The sequence below is a fragment of the Hyaena hyaena genome, unplaced genomic scaffold (genome assembly GCF_003009895.1).
Source record: "Hyaena hyaena isolate Hyena2069 unplaced genomic scaffold, ASM300989v1 scaffold_226, whole genome shotgun sequence".
In the NCBI taxonomy this organism is placed as follows: domain Eukaryota; kingdom Metazoa; phylum Chordata; class Mammalia; order Carnivora; family Hyaenidae; genus Hyaena; species Hyaena hyaena.
Window position 1 is genome coordinate 1,849,171 of NW_024080858.1, and position 15,654 is coordinate 1,864,824.

Here is a 15,654-nt window from a genome sequence, read left to right on the forward strand (position 1 = left end):
ATTTTTACGTAAAAACTTTTTTTAAATGTTTATTTAGTTTTGAGAGACAGAGAGACAGACAGACAGACAGAGGGCAAGTGGGGGAGGGGTAGAGAGAGAGAGAGAGCAGAATCCAAAGCAGGCTCCAGGCTCTGAGCTGTCAGCACGAACCATGAGATCATGACCTGAGCTGAGGTCAACATAAGAAGCTTAACCGACTGAGCTACCCAGAGGCCCCTAAATTTCTGTTTTTAATAAAATATTAAATACTTCTTATTAATCCTCCGATCCTCTGTGTATTTTTTCCTTATAATTTCATTTTAAAATAGTGCATATATGGCCTGGACAATTTGACTTTAGGGGATCGGCATCCCAGAATCTAAAAGGTGGTGCTCCCTTAGGCCAAATATCTCTGCTAAGTATTGCCCATGCTGTCACCTTCTACTGTATCCTCAGAACTGAAATGTTACTATCTATACAGAGATGTTGTATTAGGAAAAACAACTCTGAGAAAGTTACCTGAGAAGGTTACCCTGCAAAATGTATCACCTCAGTTCTCCAATAACTTCAGGGATGCCATTTTGTCCTTAGGCAACCCACAAAATGAGATGCTAGGCTGTTTTTGAGAACTTCTAGGGAAGGAGATTTATAGGTTTCCACTGGTGGCAGGACCACAGCAGCTTAAGGGCCCTTCTGACAATGATTCTCAGAGGACAGAGAAGATAAAAATGGAGAGAATCAGACTCTGGTGTGATCGAGCACCCCGAACCGGACTCCTGAAATATAACCGGAACTGGCAGATGGGGCAGAAGGGGGAGAGATGGGAAACACCTAAAATTACTGCACTCACTGAAACCAACCAGAGAACCTGACAGAGTCTCACTACATTTGGACACGAATAATTTAGACTTGCTCTCAATACCAGCCAGACTTCTCAAACTTCGTAACTTCATTTGAGCTACTGAAGAATCACTGATGATATCCCCCCTCCCCCCTAAAATTTTAAAAGTAAAGTTGTCTGGTTAAGCGGCTCGAAAACTCCTGCCAAATATCACAGCTACTGTTGAGTAATACGGTATCAGGTGGTATTAAAGCCTCCTGCCCTGAATGAAATGTAGTTTTGGATTGCACGTTGTGGCAAGGAAGATTAGCAGCCTACTGACATCCGTTCTTTCCTTAGGCATGTAGCTCAACCACATGCTCAGACTCTCTTGGCGTGAGGTGAGCCGGGAGATCAAATCCTGTACTGGGCCATGAACAGAAGTGAGGTGTGCCATTACGGGGCGGGGGGTTGTAGAAAAGCAGCTTTGCCTTCTTGGTGTTCTCTTTGTCTCTGTTGCAGAGACAGGAGTCACCCCCCACTTCAGCCCCCCACTGCCATCCTAATTGTGGACACTCCATGCCAAAGGGCTTCTGCCAGCCTCACTCTCCAAGTGACTGCATATAGAAGAAGCTCCTGGCAACAACGATCTTGCCCTGACCTGATATATAAGTGAGGAATAAGATCATACTATGTTTAAGCCATTACACGTGTGGGTCTATTTATTATAGCAGTTTAGCACTGATAGGTGGCAGAACAGGTCACTCCAAATGTGGAACTTTGGCATAAAGATTACTTTGACCTAAGGGCACTTGAAAAAACAGCAGGTACAACAAGGGTACTCTGACCTCTCGTTTTCCTCCTGAAAGCAGGTGATAAAGTCCCCATGTAAAATATGTCCTTCCTAGGCATAAGCAAGTAGGAAAGAAATACCAGAGATGAGGAGTTGAGGCCAACAGAAATCTGTACGGACCTTGTTAAAATAAGTCTTATCTTCCTTTAGGCGCTCCCCCCACCCCCACCATATGTTTTAGTCACTTTCCCACAGTTAGTCACTTTGTTCAACCTACAACCTTGTTTGTAAATGCTTAGGCCTAGCCGTTCTTGGGTCTTGGGTTTCCTATGAAGGTTCTCATGGACATATAAAAATCTACAAGCTTTTTTTCCTGTCAATCTGACTTATGTCAATTTAATTCTCAGGCCCAGCCAGAGACCCTGAGAAAGTACAGGTAAAGTCTGGCTTCCCCTACAACAGATCCCAATGACTATATATGCCATGTTTCTAAGTTCTGTACTCTTTCTAAGTCACATGGGAGTAGAGATACCTTAATGGTGTTTTAGGACTTTTTACCTTGTCAAAGACGCTTTCACGTGCATTATTGCTTAGAGCCACAGTAAAGGTACTTAAAAAGTCACAGTTTAAAATAATAGAGAGAAGGTGCCTCAGTGGCTCAGTCATTAAGCATCTGACTTTGGCTCAGGTTGTGAGCTCACAGTTTGTGAGTCTGAGTCCCACTTTGGGTGAGCAGAGCCCCTCTTCCGGTAAAACTCACCCTTGGGTTGGTTGAGTCCCACTTCTCTCTCTCTTCCCTTCTCGTGGGATTTTCTTTCCCTGTGTGTGTGTGTGTGTGTCCCTCACTCATTTGCACCCTCTAAATAAATAAATAAATAAATAATAGAAATAAATGCTGCACATACTGCAAATTTCTGATATTATGCAATAGAAAGTTCCATAGAGCCAGTAACAACAAAACAGAATAGGTAAACACATTTTCAATTCCAAACCTGAACTGATAATAAATATACTATGAAGATTTACTTTTGTGGCCCAAATTACCAGTAGGAAATTATCATTAATGAAGATTTACTTTTCGGTCCATAGGACTAATAGGAAATTATTATTAATGTAGTAACTGTCCTTACCTGCTAAAGATGACATGTTGATAATGATGCCGCCTTCACCTCCATTTTGCTTACTCATGTAATCCAAGCCAAGATAGGTTCCGCTGATAACAGAAACCTAATCCAGATGCATAAATGGGAGAAAACATTCATTGTACTTTATCATATAGTCACAGACCAAAGTTTTTATTGCTATTGCAGATTCCCAGGGAGATTTCTGCAAATACTATTCCCTGAAAGCTTTTCAAGTGACTGCTTGCCTTTTTTAAAAGCCAGTCATTGACTGCATTCTCTTTTGTTTGCCTCCTCTCACATCTCTGTAAATCTTCACTTAGTTGCCCAGCCTGAGATTTTTTGAATAATGTGTATACCCATAGTGTTTTGTCACTTGACCTCAATTCTCAGCACCGTCCATATATAGTAAATAGTATTCTTTTGTATATACAGTATCGTGTATATTACATTCTTTTTCTTTTCTAAACATTGGATTAAAAATTTATTTACCCTTCTCAGCATCTGGTTCTCGGATCCAGGTATTTTATATTCAGCTGCTGTGTTTAATTCTTTTGGGTTTTGGAAAATATAAGAGTGGAAACACTTGATTTCCTACACAGTTTTCTTTCTCTTTTTTTTCTTCTCATACAAAGTCTATTTCGCATTTGTATCTACTTCTTCCCCATGTAATGCAGAGGAAGGTGATCTCCCCAGGTTTCGTGGAGGTGCTGATTCATTCAGTCACAGAAATCCCATTCTCCATGGCAGGACCAGCTTAGTAGCCTGTATGTGACCCACTTTAAGATGAAACCAACATGAAGGAAGGCAGACTGGAGAGATGAAGAGAAACTGGGTTCTGATATCACTGCCGCGGTATCAAGCAGTCCTGAAGTCTGTGTTGTGTGAGATCACATATCTCTTTTACCCACTTTCAGTGCCCCGGCTTTTCCATTAGTTGGACATAAGAGTCTTCTGTGATGTCTGTCACTTGAGTTCGTTCCTCACTCTCCCACTGTCTTTCTGAGAGTTTACTTCAACTTGTTACCCACCTCCATGCATAGGCAACTCTTCCACTGTAAGCGTCTGACATTTAAGAATTCACCTCTACCCAGGTGTTATGCTAAGTGAAATAAGTCAGGCAGAGAAGAACAGATACCATATGTTTTCATTCATATGTGGAACAGGAGAAACTTAACAGAGGACCATAGGGAAGGGGAAGGGGAAAAATAGTTCAGAAGAGGGAGGGAGACAAACCACAAGACACTCTTACATACTGAGAACAAACTGAGGGTTGATGTGGGTGGGGGGGAGGGGAAATTGGGTGATAGGCATGGAGGAGGGCACTTGTTCGGATGAGCACTGGGTTCTATATGGAAACCAACATGACAATAAACCATATTTAAAAAAAAAGAATTCACCTCTCCCCGAAGCAACCTGTGACACAGAACTTATTTTTGAAACCTTATTTTCCCTTTTAGATTTCAGAACCACTCTCCTTTCTGGCTCAGACTTTTAGAAGGTGAACATTTTCTTTTGACATCGTTATTCCTTTTTTCATTCTTTACCAGATTGTAAAGATCATGACAAACTAGGTAACGAGCCTGGAACCGAGGGCATCTATTGGTGTTTGCCTTTTGTTTTTAAAAGTCCTTTTAGAGTTTTCTTGACAAGCTTTCAGTGCTGCCTCTCTACCTAACAGTAGTTCTGGAACAAAAGAGCAAATTGAAGATTCTATTCACTTAAGCCATGTGTCAGTTTCATATTAAGTAGGCTTAGGGAGAATGAGTAAAAATCTCCCCATGATTCCCTTTAAAAAGAAAAAAAAAACCCAAAAACACTGATGGTTTATATAAGAAGTAAAAAAATTATATGGCTGAAATTACTGAAGTCAGTTAGATTCTGGTAGTTTCTGCCTAAGTCTCTAGCATGTCTGGACAGAATTTCTGTTTATGCATATTGGCGCTATGCTTTTATTCTCAGGTATTTACAGCTTTGCTGACACCCTGCTTTTGTGTTTTCAACATCGACAAGGTGCAGCCAGTTAGACAGTTTGGGAATATTTAAGCTTTAATTTTTTTAAGAAGGAAGATTTATTCCCAGGTCTTTGGTGGAGGAGGACAGAGGATTATTTTCTCATTCATTATCAGGTCAAGTACCAAGTAACTCTTCAAATGAAAATGTTCTCAGAGTAAATCTACAAAACAGGGTCTAATATGCTCTGGCTAGGCCAGAGATGATATTTCACCTCTTTTCCTATAACAGTCTCAGCCTTATGCAGACAATATATTAAATGAAATGTTAGGAAACCACAGAATAAAATGTTTTTTTGTTAATATTCTAAATATATTTCTTGTCCGTTGGCAATGTTTATGTATCACATAGATCTCGTCATTATAATAGCAAGCATCTAGGGGAGAAAAAGAAAATGAAAATTACATGCATGCTCTATCTACAAACACAAGATAGCTGGAATTTATAGTATTATTTTATTTTGGTCCATTATATGAAGGTACTCTCAATCTTTTTAAAAATGTTTTAATTTTTTAATGTTTTATTTATTTTTGAGAGAGAGAGAGGCAGCATGAGCAGGGGAGGGTCAGAGAGAGAGGGAGACACAGAATCCAAAACAGTCTCCAGGCTCTGAACTAGCTGTCAGCACAGAGGCCGACACGGGGCTCGAACCCACAAACTGTGAAGTGATGACCTGAGCTGAAGTCAGACGCATAACTGACTAAGCCACCCAGGCGGCCCTAAAATATGTTTTTAACATTTATTCATTTCTGAGAGACAGAGCACAAGCAGGATAGGAGGCAGAGAGAGAGGGAGACATAGAATCCAAAGCAGGCTCCAGGCACTGAGTTGTCAGCACAGAGCCTGTGACGGGGCTCGAACCCACAAAATGTGAGATCATGACTTGGGCCAAGTCGGACACATAACCAACTGAGCGCATCCAGGTGCCCTAAGGTAACTCTCAATTTTTATACTTGACCTTCAAAATATTTTGTATTTGTCTCTAAAAGAGAAAGAAAGAAAGAACAAAAGAAAGAATGAAAGAAAGAACGAAAGAAAGAAAGAAAGAAAGAAAGAAAGAAAGAAAGAAAGAAAGAAAGAAAGAATATCCGATGTCAAATTTCACATAGTTTGAATAAAAATTCAATTACTGACCAAATTAACACATGCTTATTCAATAGTTTTGGTTACGAACGATTTTTATATGTAAAACCAAAATTATAATCGCACTGTATTCCAAATCTTAAATTAACTTTCTCCACAGATTAAAGCATTCTATAAGTAAAACCACTTGTAAGTTCCCCTGGAACAAAGATAAATGGATAAATGGTAGTAGCTTATTTGTTTAATTCTTCTTATCAGATATCATGTCTTCTTAGTTTATAGATACATAATGTAATATATATAATATACGCCATCTATTATACACCTATTTCTTTGACATATATATAATACATGTGGGCCTGTGTATTTGCCACTGAAATTTCCTAATCTATCATTTCCCATATCTTCCTCCGATCTAGGGTCCTTTGTGCTACATTCTACTTATAATTTTAAAAATTCTGTCATCTAAAACATGAATCATTGCCTTTCAAGTTTCTTGTCTTTCACCAGCCCAATTCTCAAGAAATACTAACACAGTTGACCATTTTTTTCCTGAAATCTTTTTTCATCATTCGTTTCTCTGTGCCCAGTCTTTTCCCATTTTTGTTCATTTAGGCAGTAAATATTGTATTTCCCCTTGTAGAACTACTTAAAATTTAGCAAATTTTGTCTAACTATTAGAGCCTAATGAGATATTTAGGTATTATTGAGTAGCAATAACAGAAAGAAGTTACTAATTTAATTTGTAATCAACATCCTTGGGAGCTAAGACAAGGGAGTACATTTGACACCATTTATATCCACCTCCTCAATTTTTCTTTAGAGGTAGAGTAGCACAGGGAAATCTACCTCATATAGAAACCAGATTGTGCCAATGAAGAGAATATAAGCTTTTACAATCTGGAGGAGAGATATGATTTATTGAATGAATATTATATTGAAGCACTGTGCTGGATACTTCATGTAAGTTCTGGTTTATTTAAGTTTAACCATTCTTAGTGGCAAAGAGATTATCCCCATCCTCTTATAACCAGGAAACTCAAGACCACAGAAATGAAATAAAAATTCATGAATTCGAAATTCAGGGCTGGATTCTAGTTTTGGCTGATTCTGAACATATACCCTTTCCAGTGCAAATCTTTAGTCAACACTTGTACTTCTGAACAAAATAATGAACAGCAATAAGCTATTTAGTTTGTTAATTTTTGTCTAAGTACATTAAGGGATTCAATATATGTTAGTTGTATGTCCAAATTAGATTATAAATCCCACCTGAATGGGAAGGAATTAGTTAGGCATATTAAAGGATAAAAAAGTAAAAGAAATACAGAATGGCCTTATCAATTTTCAAAGTTAAGTCTACCTCCATTCAATTCCCAGAGTAACCTTTGATAGTTATTCAAAGATTCCTTCCTTCCTGAACATTCTTAGTGAGCTCTGAGCAGCTAGAAATAAAGTGGAAGGACAGATGATACAGTCTGGCAACACCGATATATTAGGAAATAATCCAAATATTGTATTAAAACATAAAAGTGAATACTCATGTATGCCAAATATCATAGGATGGCATTTATTTATCCAATAAGTATTCATTGAACATCTACCCTGTTCACAAAACAAAAATTTTGTGGCTTGAAAGAGTTCAGAGTATACTGGCATATACTGCATGGGTATAAAAATAATTCTATTTAAAATTTGTAAGTCCTATAAGAATGGTATAATAATGTTGTACAAGATTCCAGAAGAGGAAGGGTATGTGGTAAGGTCCTTTAACTAAGTGGCTCCTCTCTGACAGGGACAGGAGCACAGAAAAACTATGCAAAAGCATGTACATGGTCTTGTAAAAGGAGGCAAATTATATTCAGAGTCTAAAAAATATATATGTTATTTTTTTTTATATTTGCAAATATTTGCATTATACTGACAGAGATAATCAAGTTGGAAGGATAATGACTGGTCAGAGTCTAATCTACTCTTGAAATGGGTGTTGAAGGTAGGAGGGGAAATAACTTGTTTTCAAGCTATATATAGGTAACAAAGGTTATATCTTGCTCTCTAGATGTAAAATTAAGCAAATATCATTAGTTCCTGGAGTTAAGCTAAGGAGTGGCCTATGTCAGCAGAGGCCAAAGAGAAGTAAAAGCCAGATAGTTTCAATGAGGAAGGATCCGGGAGAGTGAGTTGTAGTCAAAGGGACCAAATAAAAATCTCCTGGTTTTCCAGAAATTCCTATTTGCAGTTAATGTGAGAGCATGCGGCAAGTTGTGTATTCACCCAGGCTACATTAAAGCAAACACACCATCCCAGACAGATGAAGATACATAATTCAAATCCTATTACTTTAAGATAATCTCTTCACTATTTTCATGTTCTTTATATTGACTCTAATCACTGCACACTGCTTTCTGACAGCTGGTTTCTCAGAGAAGAGACAGCAGGTGTCCATTATGAATGCAACAAATATGGAGCTTTATACCCTAGTGAACTTTAGCTATAAAATGTCTGTAGATATCACAGATGAAACTATTAAAAATATCAGTAGTGATGCTTCAGGGAGAAAATGGCTGTGGGATTTGTGCTTTTTCACTAGCAGAACTAAGTTCAAAGAAATTCTTGCTACTTCATGTGGTTTTGGAAAGTGGCATTAAGTTTATAAAAAATATATTCTTAAATATTCCTGCAGTTCTCAACTGGTTGTACATTCATTCTTTTTTAAATCTGGCAAAGTATGTAATGACTTCATAATAGGTCAGGGGCAACGACCAAAGATTAATAAAATACTCTTAACAGCAGAAAAAAAAATTAGAGGTATCCAGTGGAATTTAAGAAAGGAATGGAAAAATCAAAAACAAAAAGAAAACTTGGTAACTTTAAAATATGAACTAAAGTGTAAGAAGTAAGTTCCAAAAGAAGGGTAAAAAAATAAAAGTGGCTTAAATTCACAAATATAAAATGCAGATATGCTCAGATATGGCTTAAAAAAATAAGAGCTCACACTATAGTGTCAGCAAGAGATAAATATAAAAGTTGACAGGTCAGGTCTCTAAACATATACATATATCCCAGAAAGATTTGGGGGAAACTTGACAAATAAGTTTTAAAGTTCTTTTGAAATCTAATGATATCTAGGAACACCTGAGACAAATTTTAAAAAGAATTAGGAGAGTGTTTTTACGTTAGTTTTCTTTTGAGAGAGAAAGAGGGCGCACGTGCGCACGGGAGGGGCACAGAGAGAGAATCTTAAGTAGGCTCCACACCCAGCGTGAGGTCGCAGGGCTTGATCTCGGGACCATGAGATGATGACCCACGCTGAAATCAAGAGTCTGATGCTCAACCGACTGAGCCACCTGGGCACCCCTGTTTATGATCAGTTAAAGGATTCAGACATCTGTCAAGTTTGGTGAGCAACTTGTATCCTTATCAAAGTGGTGCTTACACGTTCCTCTCTTTTGTGAGGTAGTATAATTCTCAGTACACCCACCAAGTTATTACAGTTAAGCAATCACTTGTGGGAATGTAGATTCAAGTCAAATATTTATTGACTAAGCACTATCTTCAAGATATTTTGTTGATTACAGCAAAAGAAAGAAGGAAAGAAAGAGAGAAAGCAAAAACATAACTCAGTTCCTGTATTTAAGGAGTTTATCATGTACCAGGAGGCTATCATGAAGCAGGGGGCCACTCCTTGTATGTTTATACACATATAGTGGCCCCTCTGTACTTTACACATACCTGCTTTGCAAGACTAGAATGACCTTATCAAGGACAGGATGACCCCATGCACAGCCTAGCCTCGACAACTTGTTTGGCTAAGGTTTAAGTTTTACTAAACCCCAATATCTTATGTCAAGTGTGTTTATAATATGAGATAACCAACAAACTTGTAATACAGTGGATAAAGCACTGTAAGTTTCCTTATTCTACATTTTCGTAATTTAATTAAGAGCTAAATGATCATCAAGCATTGTAGAAATTACACACACACACACCAACTTTCAAGATAAAAATCTTAATAATTACGAAGTCCAACAGTCACATTAGCCTTATTTTCTGTTAAATCTCTGGAATTGAATTAAGATTAGTTTTTAGTGGGGCCTGGGTGGCTCAGTCAGTTGGGCTTCCAACTTCGGCTCAGGTCATGATCATTCAGTTCGTGGGTTTGAGCCCCGTGTCAGGCTCTGTGTTGACAGCTCAGGGCCTGGAGACTGCTTCAGATTCTATGTCTCCCTCTCTCTTTGCCCCTCACCCACTTGCACTTTGTCTGTCTGTCCCTCTTTCTCTCTCTCAAAAATAAACATAAAACAAATTTTTTAAAAAAGCTTTAGTTTTTACATAAATAAGTAAGCCAGGGTTAACAGATTTTTTCTGTAAAGGGCCAGAATAGGTAAATAGTTTAGCAATACACATCACAAGGTCATTGTTACACTATTCAACTCTGCTGTTGTAGCAAAAAGTAGCCACAGACAATAACCAGATGGATGACTATAACTGTGTTCAATAAAACTTTATAGATACTGATATTTGAATTTTGTATATTCATATACTTCATATTCTTCTTTTTACATGTTTTTCAACCTCAAAAAATGTAAGACTCATTTTTAGCTTGAGGACATACAAAAGCAGTGACAGGCTAGGTTAGCCTGTTATGCAATCAACTATGTCTTTTTATATTTCCTTTGAAGATTTTAAGACAGATTTATATGCATAATTAGAAGTCTCAAATGTCTTCCTATTTGTAAAAAGAAATGCTTTTTTTTCTAGCTTTCTGTAACTTCCCTCTTTCTCTAGGTTGTAGGTCATTGTATTGATTTCATGAATGTAAGAACCTTTTTTCCTGTAAAGGCATCATTTTATTAAACAAGTTCAGGCAACAAACATGGCTAAGAGAGCTTACCAAGTTAATCTGCACGGTTTTTTCCCAGTTTTTCTCATTATTCACTCCAGCGTTATTGACCAAAATGTCCAATCTTCCAAAGTGGTCTACAACTTTTCTAAAAGTATCTAATTAAAGAACAGAAGACGTTATATAGATATGTTTTTGTTTTCCACATCTACATTTCAATCCTACCCTGTGCCCCGAAATCGATTTTCATTTATCCACGCTTACAACGAAAATTACACCCTTAGACTGTGACTTAATTCCTTGCTTGTCAAAGAGTGGTTTGTGAGCCAGCAGCAACAATCAGCATTACATGGGAACTTGTTAGAAATGCCTGATCTGTGGCCACCATATACCTATTGACTCAGAATCTTAACTTCAATAAGGTCTGTAGATGACCTGTATGCACACTGAAGTTCTTAATTCAATGGAGTGAATTTTAGACAACAGAGCATCCCAAGCTATGAGCTCTTACAAATCCAAAGGGTGCTTACAAAGGATGCTATGACAAGCATCCTTTTCCAATAGGCTGCATTATCTTTCTAGAGTGAATTATTAAACACAGGTCTTCTTGTGTATTCAGGTCCATTATGGCCATTTCAGGGAGTTTTGATATCCCAGGAAGTAAAAGTGTACACTTCATTCAATTGATCTAGATACTGTAACTTCAATATTTACTATTTATTCTTTTCCCTTTCTCACTATTATTGCTACTTTGTATTACTAGTTTGTATAAAAGCTACATTCAACCAGGGTAAAGTCTACACAGATTCTGAGGCCTGAGAGTCATTCATGGCATTGTCCGACCACATATCCAGTCCTTGCAAACCCTCCTTAGCCAGGCTGCACTTGGCTTTATCATCTTTGTATTAAGACACACATTATTTCTCAAAGCAGTGTTTGGCATAGTTCTATAGATTTAAACTGTTTCCTTAGGCCCTTTACCAGGTTCTATTACTTGAGGCTATAGATAACAATTGTGGCTGTTCTTCCATATGACAGAAATGTATTTCTCATCCTGAGGTTAGTACATGAGTTCCTTGAAAAAAGTACACCCATACAAGCTTTATTTTGATTGAAATGAAATCTACAATTATTAACAACCACCAGACATCCTGGAGAGGGCATGGATTCACCAGTTCCCAAGTGGATAAATTACTATGCAAGCCAATTGCCAAAAATATCACAAAGGCCACTATACAGAGTACCTTACCATACTGGAATAGAACACAACAAAATAAAAGCAGTTTACTTTTTCGTGGAATTTTTAAACTGCTTAAAATCCCAAGCTGATTCTAGAAAAGGTCCTCCAGCAGAAAACATCTAAGGAATATCTGTCTCTCTTCTACTCTTCAAAACCTCACATTCATCCTATAGGAAATTAGGTGGTTAAGTATGTAAGTCTAATTGCTTCTTTAATTTTTCTTCCCTCACTCTGGTCTCTACTGGATCCCTTATAATCTGCCCTTATCAGGATATAACACGCCATCTTCTTTCTGATCTATCATTGAATTTGGGGCTCAAGTGCCTTATAATTAAGCTCTTCTTAACATTTATAAGCTGAGGCACTCTTTGTAATTTACCTTAACTCTCCATATTCTATTTTTTTCATTTGTAAAATGAATTACGTCTAGATCATCTCTAAGACACTTTTCACCTCTCTGTTTTTATGACTTTAATGAAGTCTCCCCTGTCCACAGCTTAAACAGTTTCAGAAGCGTAGACAGAATTAAATCCTGAAATTGGAAGAGTCGAGGCCATGTCTTCCTTAAATGTAAATAAATGCTGATGTCCAGACAACGTGTGGCTTTCTCAAGACCAACAGGCTTTCTCCTGGTCACTCCCGTATCTGAATGTCTTCCTCCACAATCACTTATCCTTAAGGAATGTGTTTACAGCCAAGATACTAATTTTAAATACTGGGAGGCAAAACAATTAAGGTTAAATGTCACATGTGAAATGACATAAATTCAGGCAGAAATAGCTTTCAGATGATCTATACTGTTTCCTATCTCATCAGCATGGATGTTGGGATTTGGCACGACTTTACCCTTGATCCAAAATCTCATGCACAATCAACAAAACTCTACCCTCTGGCAAAATATGTTCCAATAGCACTGTGTTCATGGATTGCTTCTACTCAAGCTTGTAAGTCATGTTATAGGTCTTTATTAGCATTTTCAGATTTAATTACATAATCTCCTAGAAAATAATTTCCTTTAACTATAGGGGAATACCCTCTAAGGTACCACTCCATCTTCACCCTTCTACAAAACAGCTCAACACTTTCAAAGAAATTCACATATCCAGTGTTCTTCAAGAACAGGAGTGCTAGCATGACTTTTATGGAAAATTTCTGGCCCCTTCATTATAGATGTGCCCAAACATTTACTCAGTCTTCCAATAAAACTTTGTGAAATACATATATTTTATTTTTCTGCTTTTTCCAGAAAAAAAAATGTATTTTTTCCATGCAAATCTACCAGATTTCCATATGACCAAATCTGTTTATTGTCCATGCAATACTGTCCTTGGTCTCTCACAAGTAGATTGGTCTATTTTAAGGGAGCAGATCGGAAACAGGAAAGCATTGAGGAAAGTCTGATAGAAACTTCTTCTGTGATTCTAACACTGCGGTACAGCTATTATTATTTTTAAAGTACCATTTCATAGGGGAAAACCCAGAGAGAACATTTGGTTGAGTGCATGTAGCACGTCTGCGATGTTGATCCTTGATCCTGCCTTCTAGTAGGTTTAAAAGGAAACATTGCCACATTTGGTTGTCATTGAACTCTGCATCTTCCAGCATTCTGGAAGAAGTTGTTTGCCACAGTCCCTTAGTCTACTTCAGCTTTCCAAGCTCCATCTGCAATGTCAATCATTTAATAATTACTGTAGCAGCACCGTCTTTGAATACACAAAGGGACTTTGATTACATTATGTGCTGCCAAAAATAGAAAATAAAATAAAAGATGTCTCAAACAGTCTTGGTTTTCCCCCTCTTAGTTGTTATGGCTGTTGAGATGTCAGCAGGAAAGCTAACAGTCCAAGCTATCTTTCGGGGCTTATTAAATAGCTGCTCTCCAGGAGGTAGCCTTGGATCTGGCTGCACCCAAGCTGGCTCTCCGGCCTGGGGCGCTGCCTTCAGGTCGTTGCTTGTTCAAGGCACGCTCCGGGTTTGATGGATTGACTCCCCAGCCTCTTACCTCTCAGTTGATCCTGGTCAGCCACATCGCACTGGATGAATAGAGTCTTCTGCGGTTCAAACTGCTCATCCAAGGCAGCTTTACACTTTACACCTGCTTCAAGATTCCAGTCGACCAGCGCTACCTATAAAGAGCAGAGGAACCGAGGTTCTGCGCAGCTCGTGAAACAGACAGACAGACGGAACAGTAAATAAACACCAGGACGCTCCCCTTCTTGGACTTAGACTCTGCAGTTAAAATTCGGGGTCTCTCGCAACCGCTTGCGAGGTCTGATCTAGACCGTCAGCCCCCGCAGCGTTGGAAAGTGGCAAGGTGGGCAGCCTGGGGCGCAGCACCCCCACCCCCCACCCCCGAGCTCGCCGAGAGTCCTCCGACCGGTGGGCGAGTCTCGGGGAGGGAAGACAAGTTTCCCGGGGCCCGGCGCCAACGCTTACCTTGGCGCCCTTGTGCAGGAGCGCCTCCGCAAAGGCTCTGCCGATGCCCTGCGCCGCGCCGGTCACCAGCGCCACTTTGCCGTTCACGTGCATGATGCGGCCGCTGCTCCGGGCGGTGGGCGAGCTCGGCGTCTCCGCGCGGCCGCAGCTTTTAAGGCCCCCTGCGCGCGCGCGTGCAGCCCGGGGAGCGTTCTCCTGCGAGTGGGCGGGGATGAAACTGTCAAGCCCGCGCCGGGGAGCCCACGGCTGTGTCACCTGGCGCTGAGCGCTCCGGGGCGCCAAGCTTCGCGATCTTTGCCTTGCTGACTCGCCGCCCAGGTCACAGCCTCCCCTCGGCCTCTGGCTGGGCGGCTGGCAGGGCGCCGTCAGAAAAACCAGAGAAGTTATTTCTAGAACAGATAGAAATAACTATCTGCGCTAAAGACCACCCGGATAAACGGAGAGAGGAGGAGGGGCTTGGGAGCCTGGTGTCCTCCTCCAACCCTCGGGTCCTCCAGTCTCTGCGCCACCCACCCCCCAATCAAAAACAAAAGCAAGCAAACAAAAGCGAAATTTTAGGGGTGTTGCTCTTTGTCTCAAGCCAAGTTTATGCCTGAATTCGCATCTCATGGCTATTGGGGAGAGGATGGGGGAGGGGTGCAGAGGTAACTAGCACCATTGTTTGTTTTTTTTTTTAAACTTCGTGGTGTGTTTGAGTCTTGTATGAATATTAGAGATACTTGAACTGTGTTCTGACCGAAACCCCTGAATCATATCACTTCAAGGCTGGGACGTTAAGATTTGGCACTTCTGTTTCAGATCACTGTCAACTGTGTGTTATCTGTGGAGAGGGCTCCACATGAATGGTAATCATTTATTTGCCCAGGACTTCCAGAGTCGCTCTTAGCCTGGTGAACTTCGGTTCAATGGAATGCTTACTCGTTGAATCATACTAGCTGTGGAGGTTCTGAGTTGCAAGTATGGGACAGCAAAGTTTTTCTGTCTTCCAGGAGCTGAGTACAAGCTGTGTATCCAAGATGGATTCAGCCATGGCTAATCTTCTGACCTATCCCCTTCCCCCCTCCACCCCCGCATCACCTGCAGTCTTCAATTTTATTTACAATTTTTTAATGCTTATTTTTGAGAGAGAAAGAGCATAAGTGGGGGAGGGGCAGGGAGAAAGGGGGACACAGAATACAAAGCAGGCTCCAGGCTCTGAGCTGTCAGCACAGACCCCACCGCAGGCTCAAACTCACAAACTGGGAGATCATGACCTGAGCTGAAGTTGGACACTTAATGACTGGGCCACCCAGACGTCCCTTCAATTTTAATTCTGTGAGCATAATA

General features: G+C 39.7%; 1 protein-coding gene across 1 annotated transcript in view; it reads right to left on the bottom strand.

Annotated features, from left to right (window-relative positions):
- The window catches only part of HPGD (15-hydroxyprostaglandin dehydrogenase), a 28,370-nt gene extending 13,710 nt beyond the window's left edge, over positions 1-14,660 (bottom strand). Inside the window, exons 1-4 of the mRNA XM_039243221.1 lie at positions 14,329-14,660; positions 13,895-14,018; positions 10,704-10,810; positions 2,723-2,819 (exon numbers count right to left, since the gene is read on the bottom strand). Of these exons, the coding sequence (XP_039099152.1) occupies positions 2,723-2,819; positions 10,704-10,810; positions 13,895-14,018; positions 14,329-14,421 (421 nt within the window). The 5' untranslated portion in view covers positions 14,422-14,660. The remainder of the gene's footprint in view (positions 1-2,722; positions 2,820-10,703; positions 10,811-13,894; positions 14,019-14,328) is intronic.
- Positions 14,661-15,654: the final 994 nt, after the last annotated feature.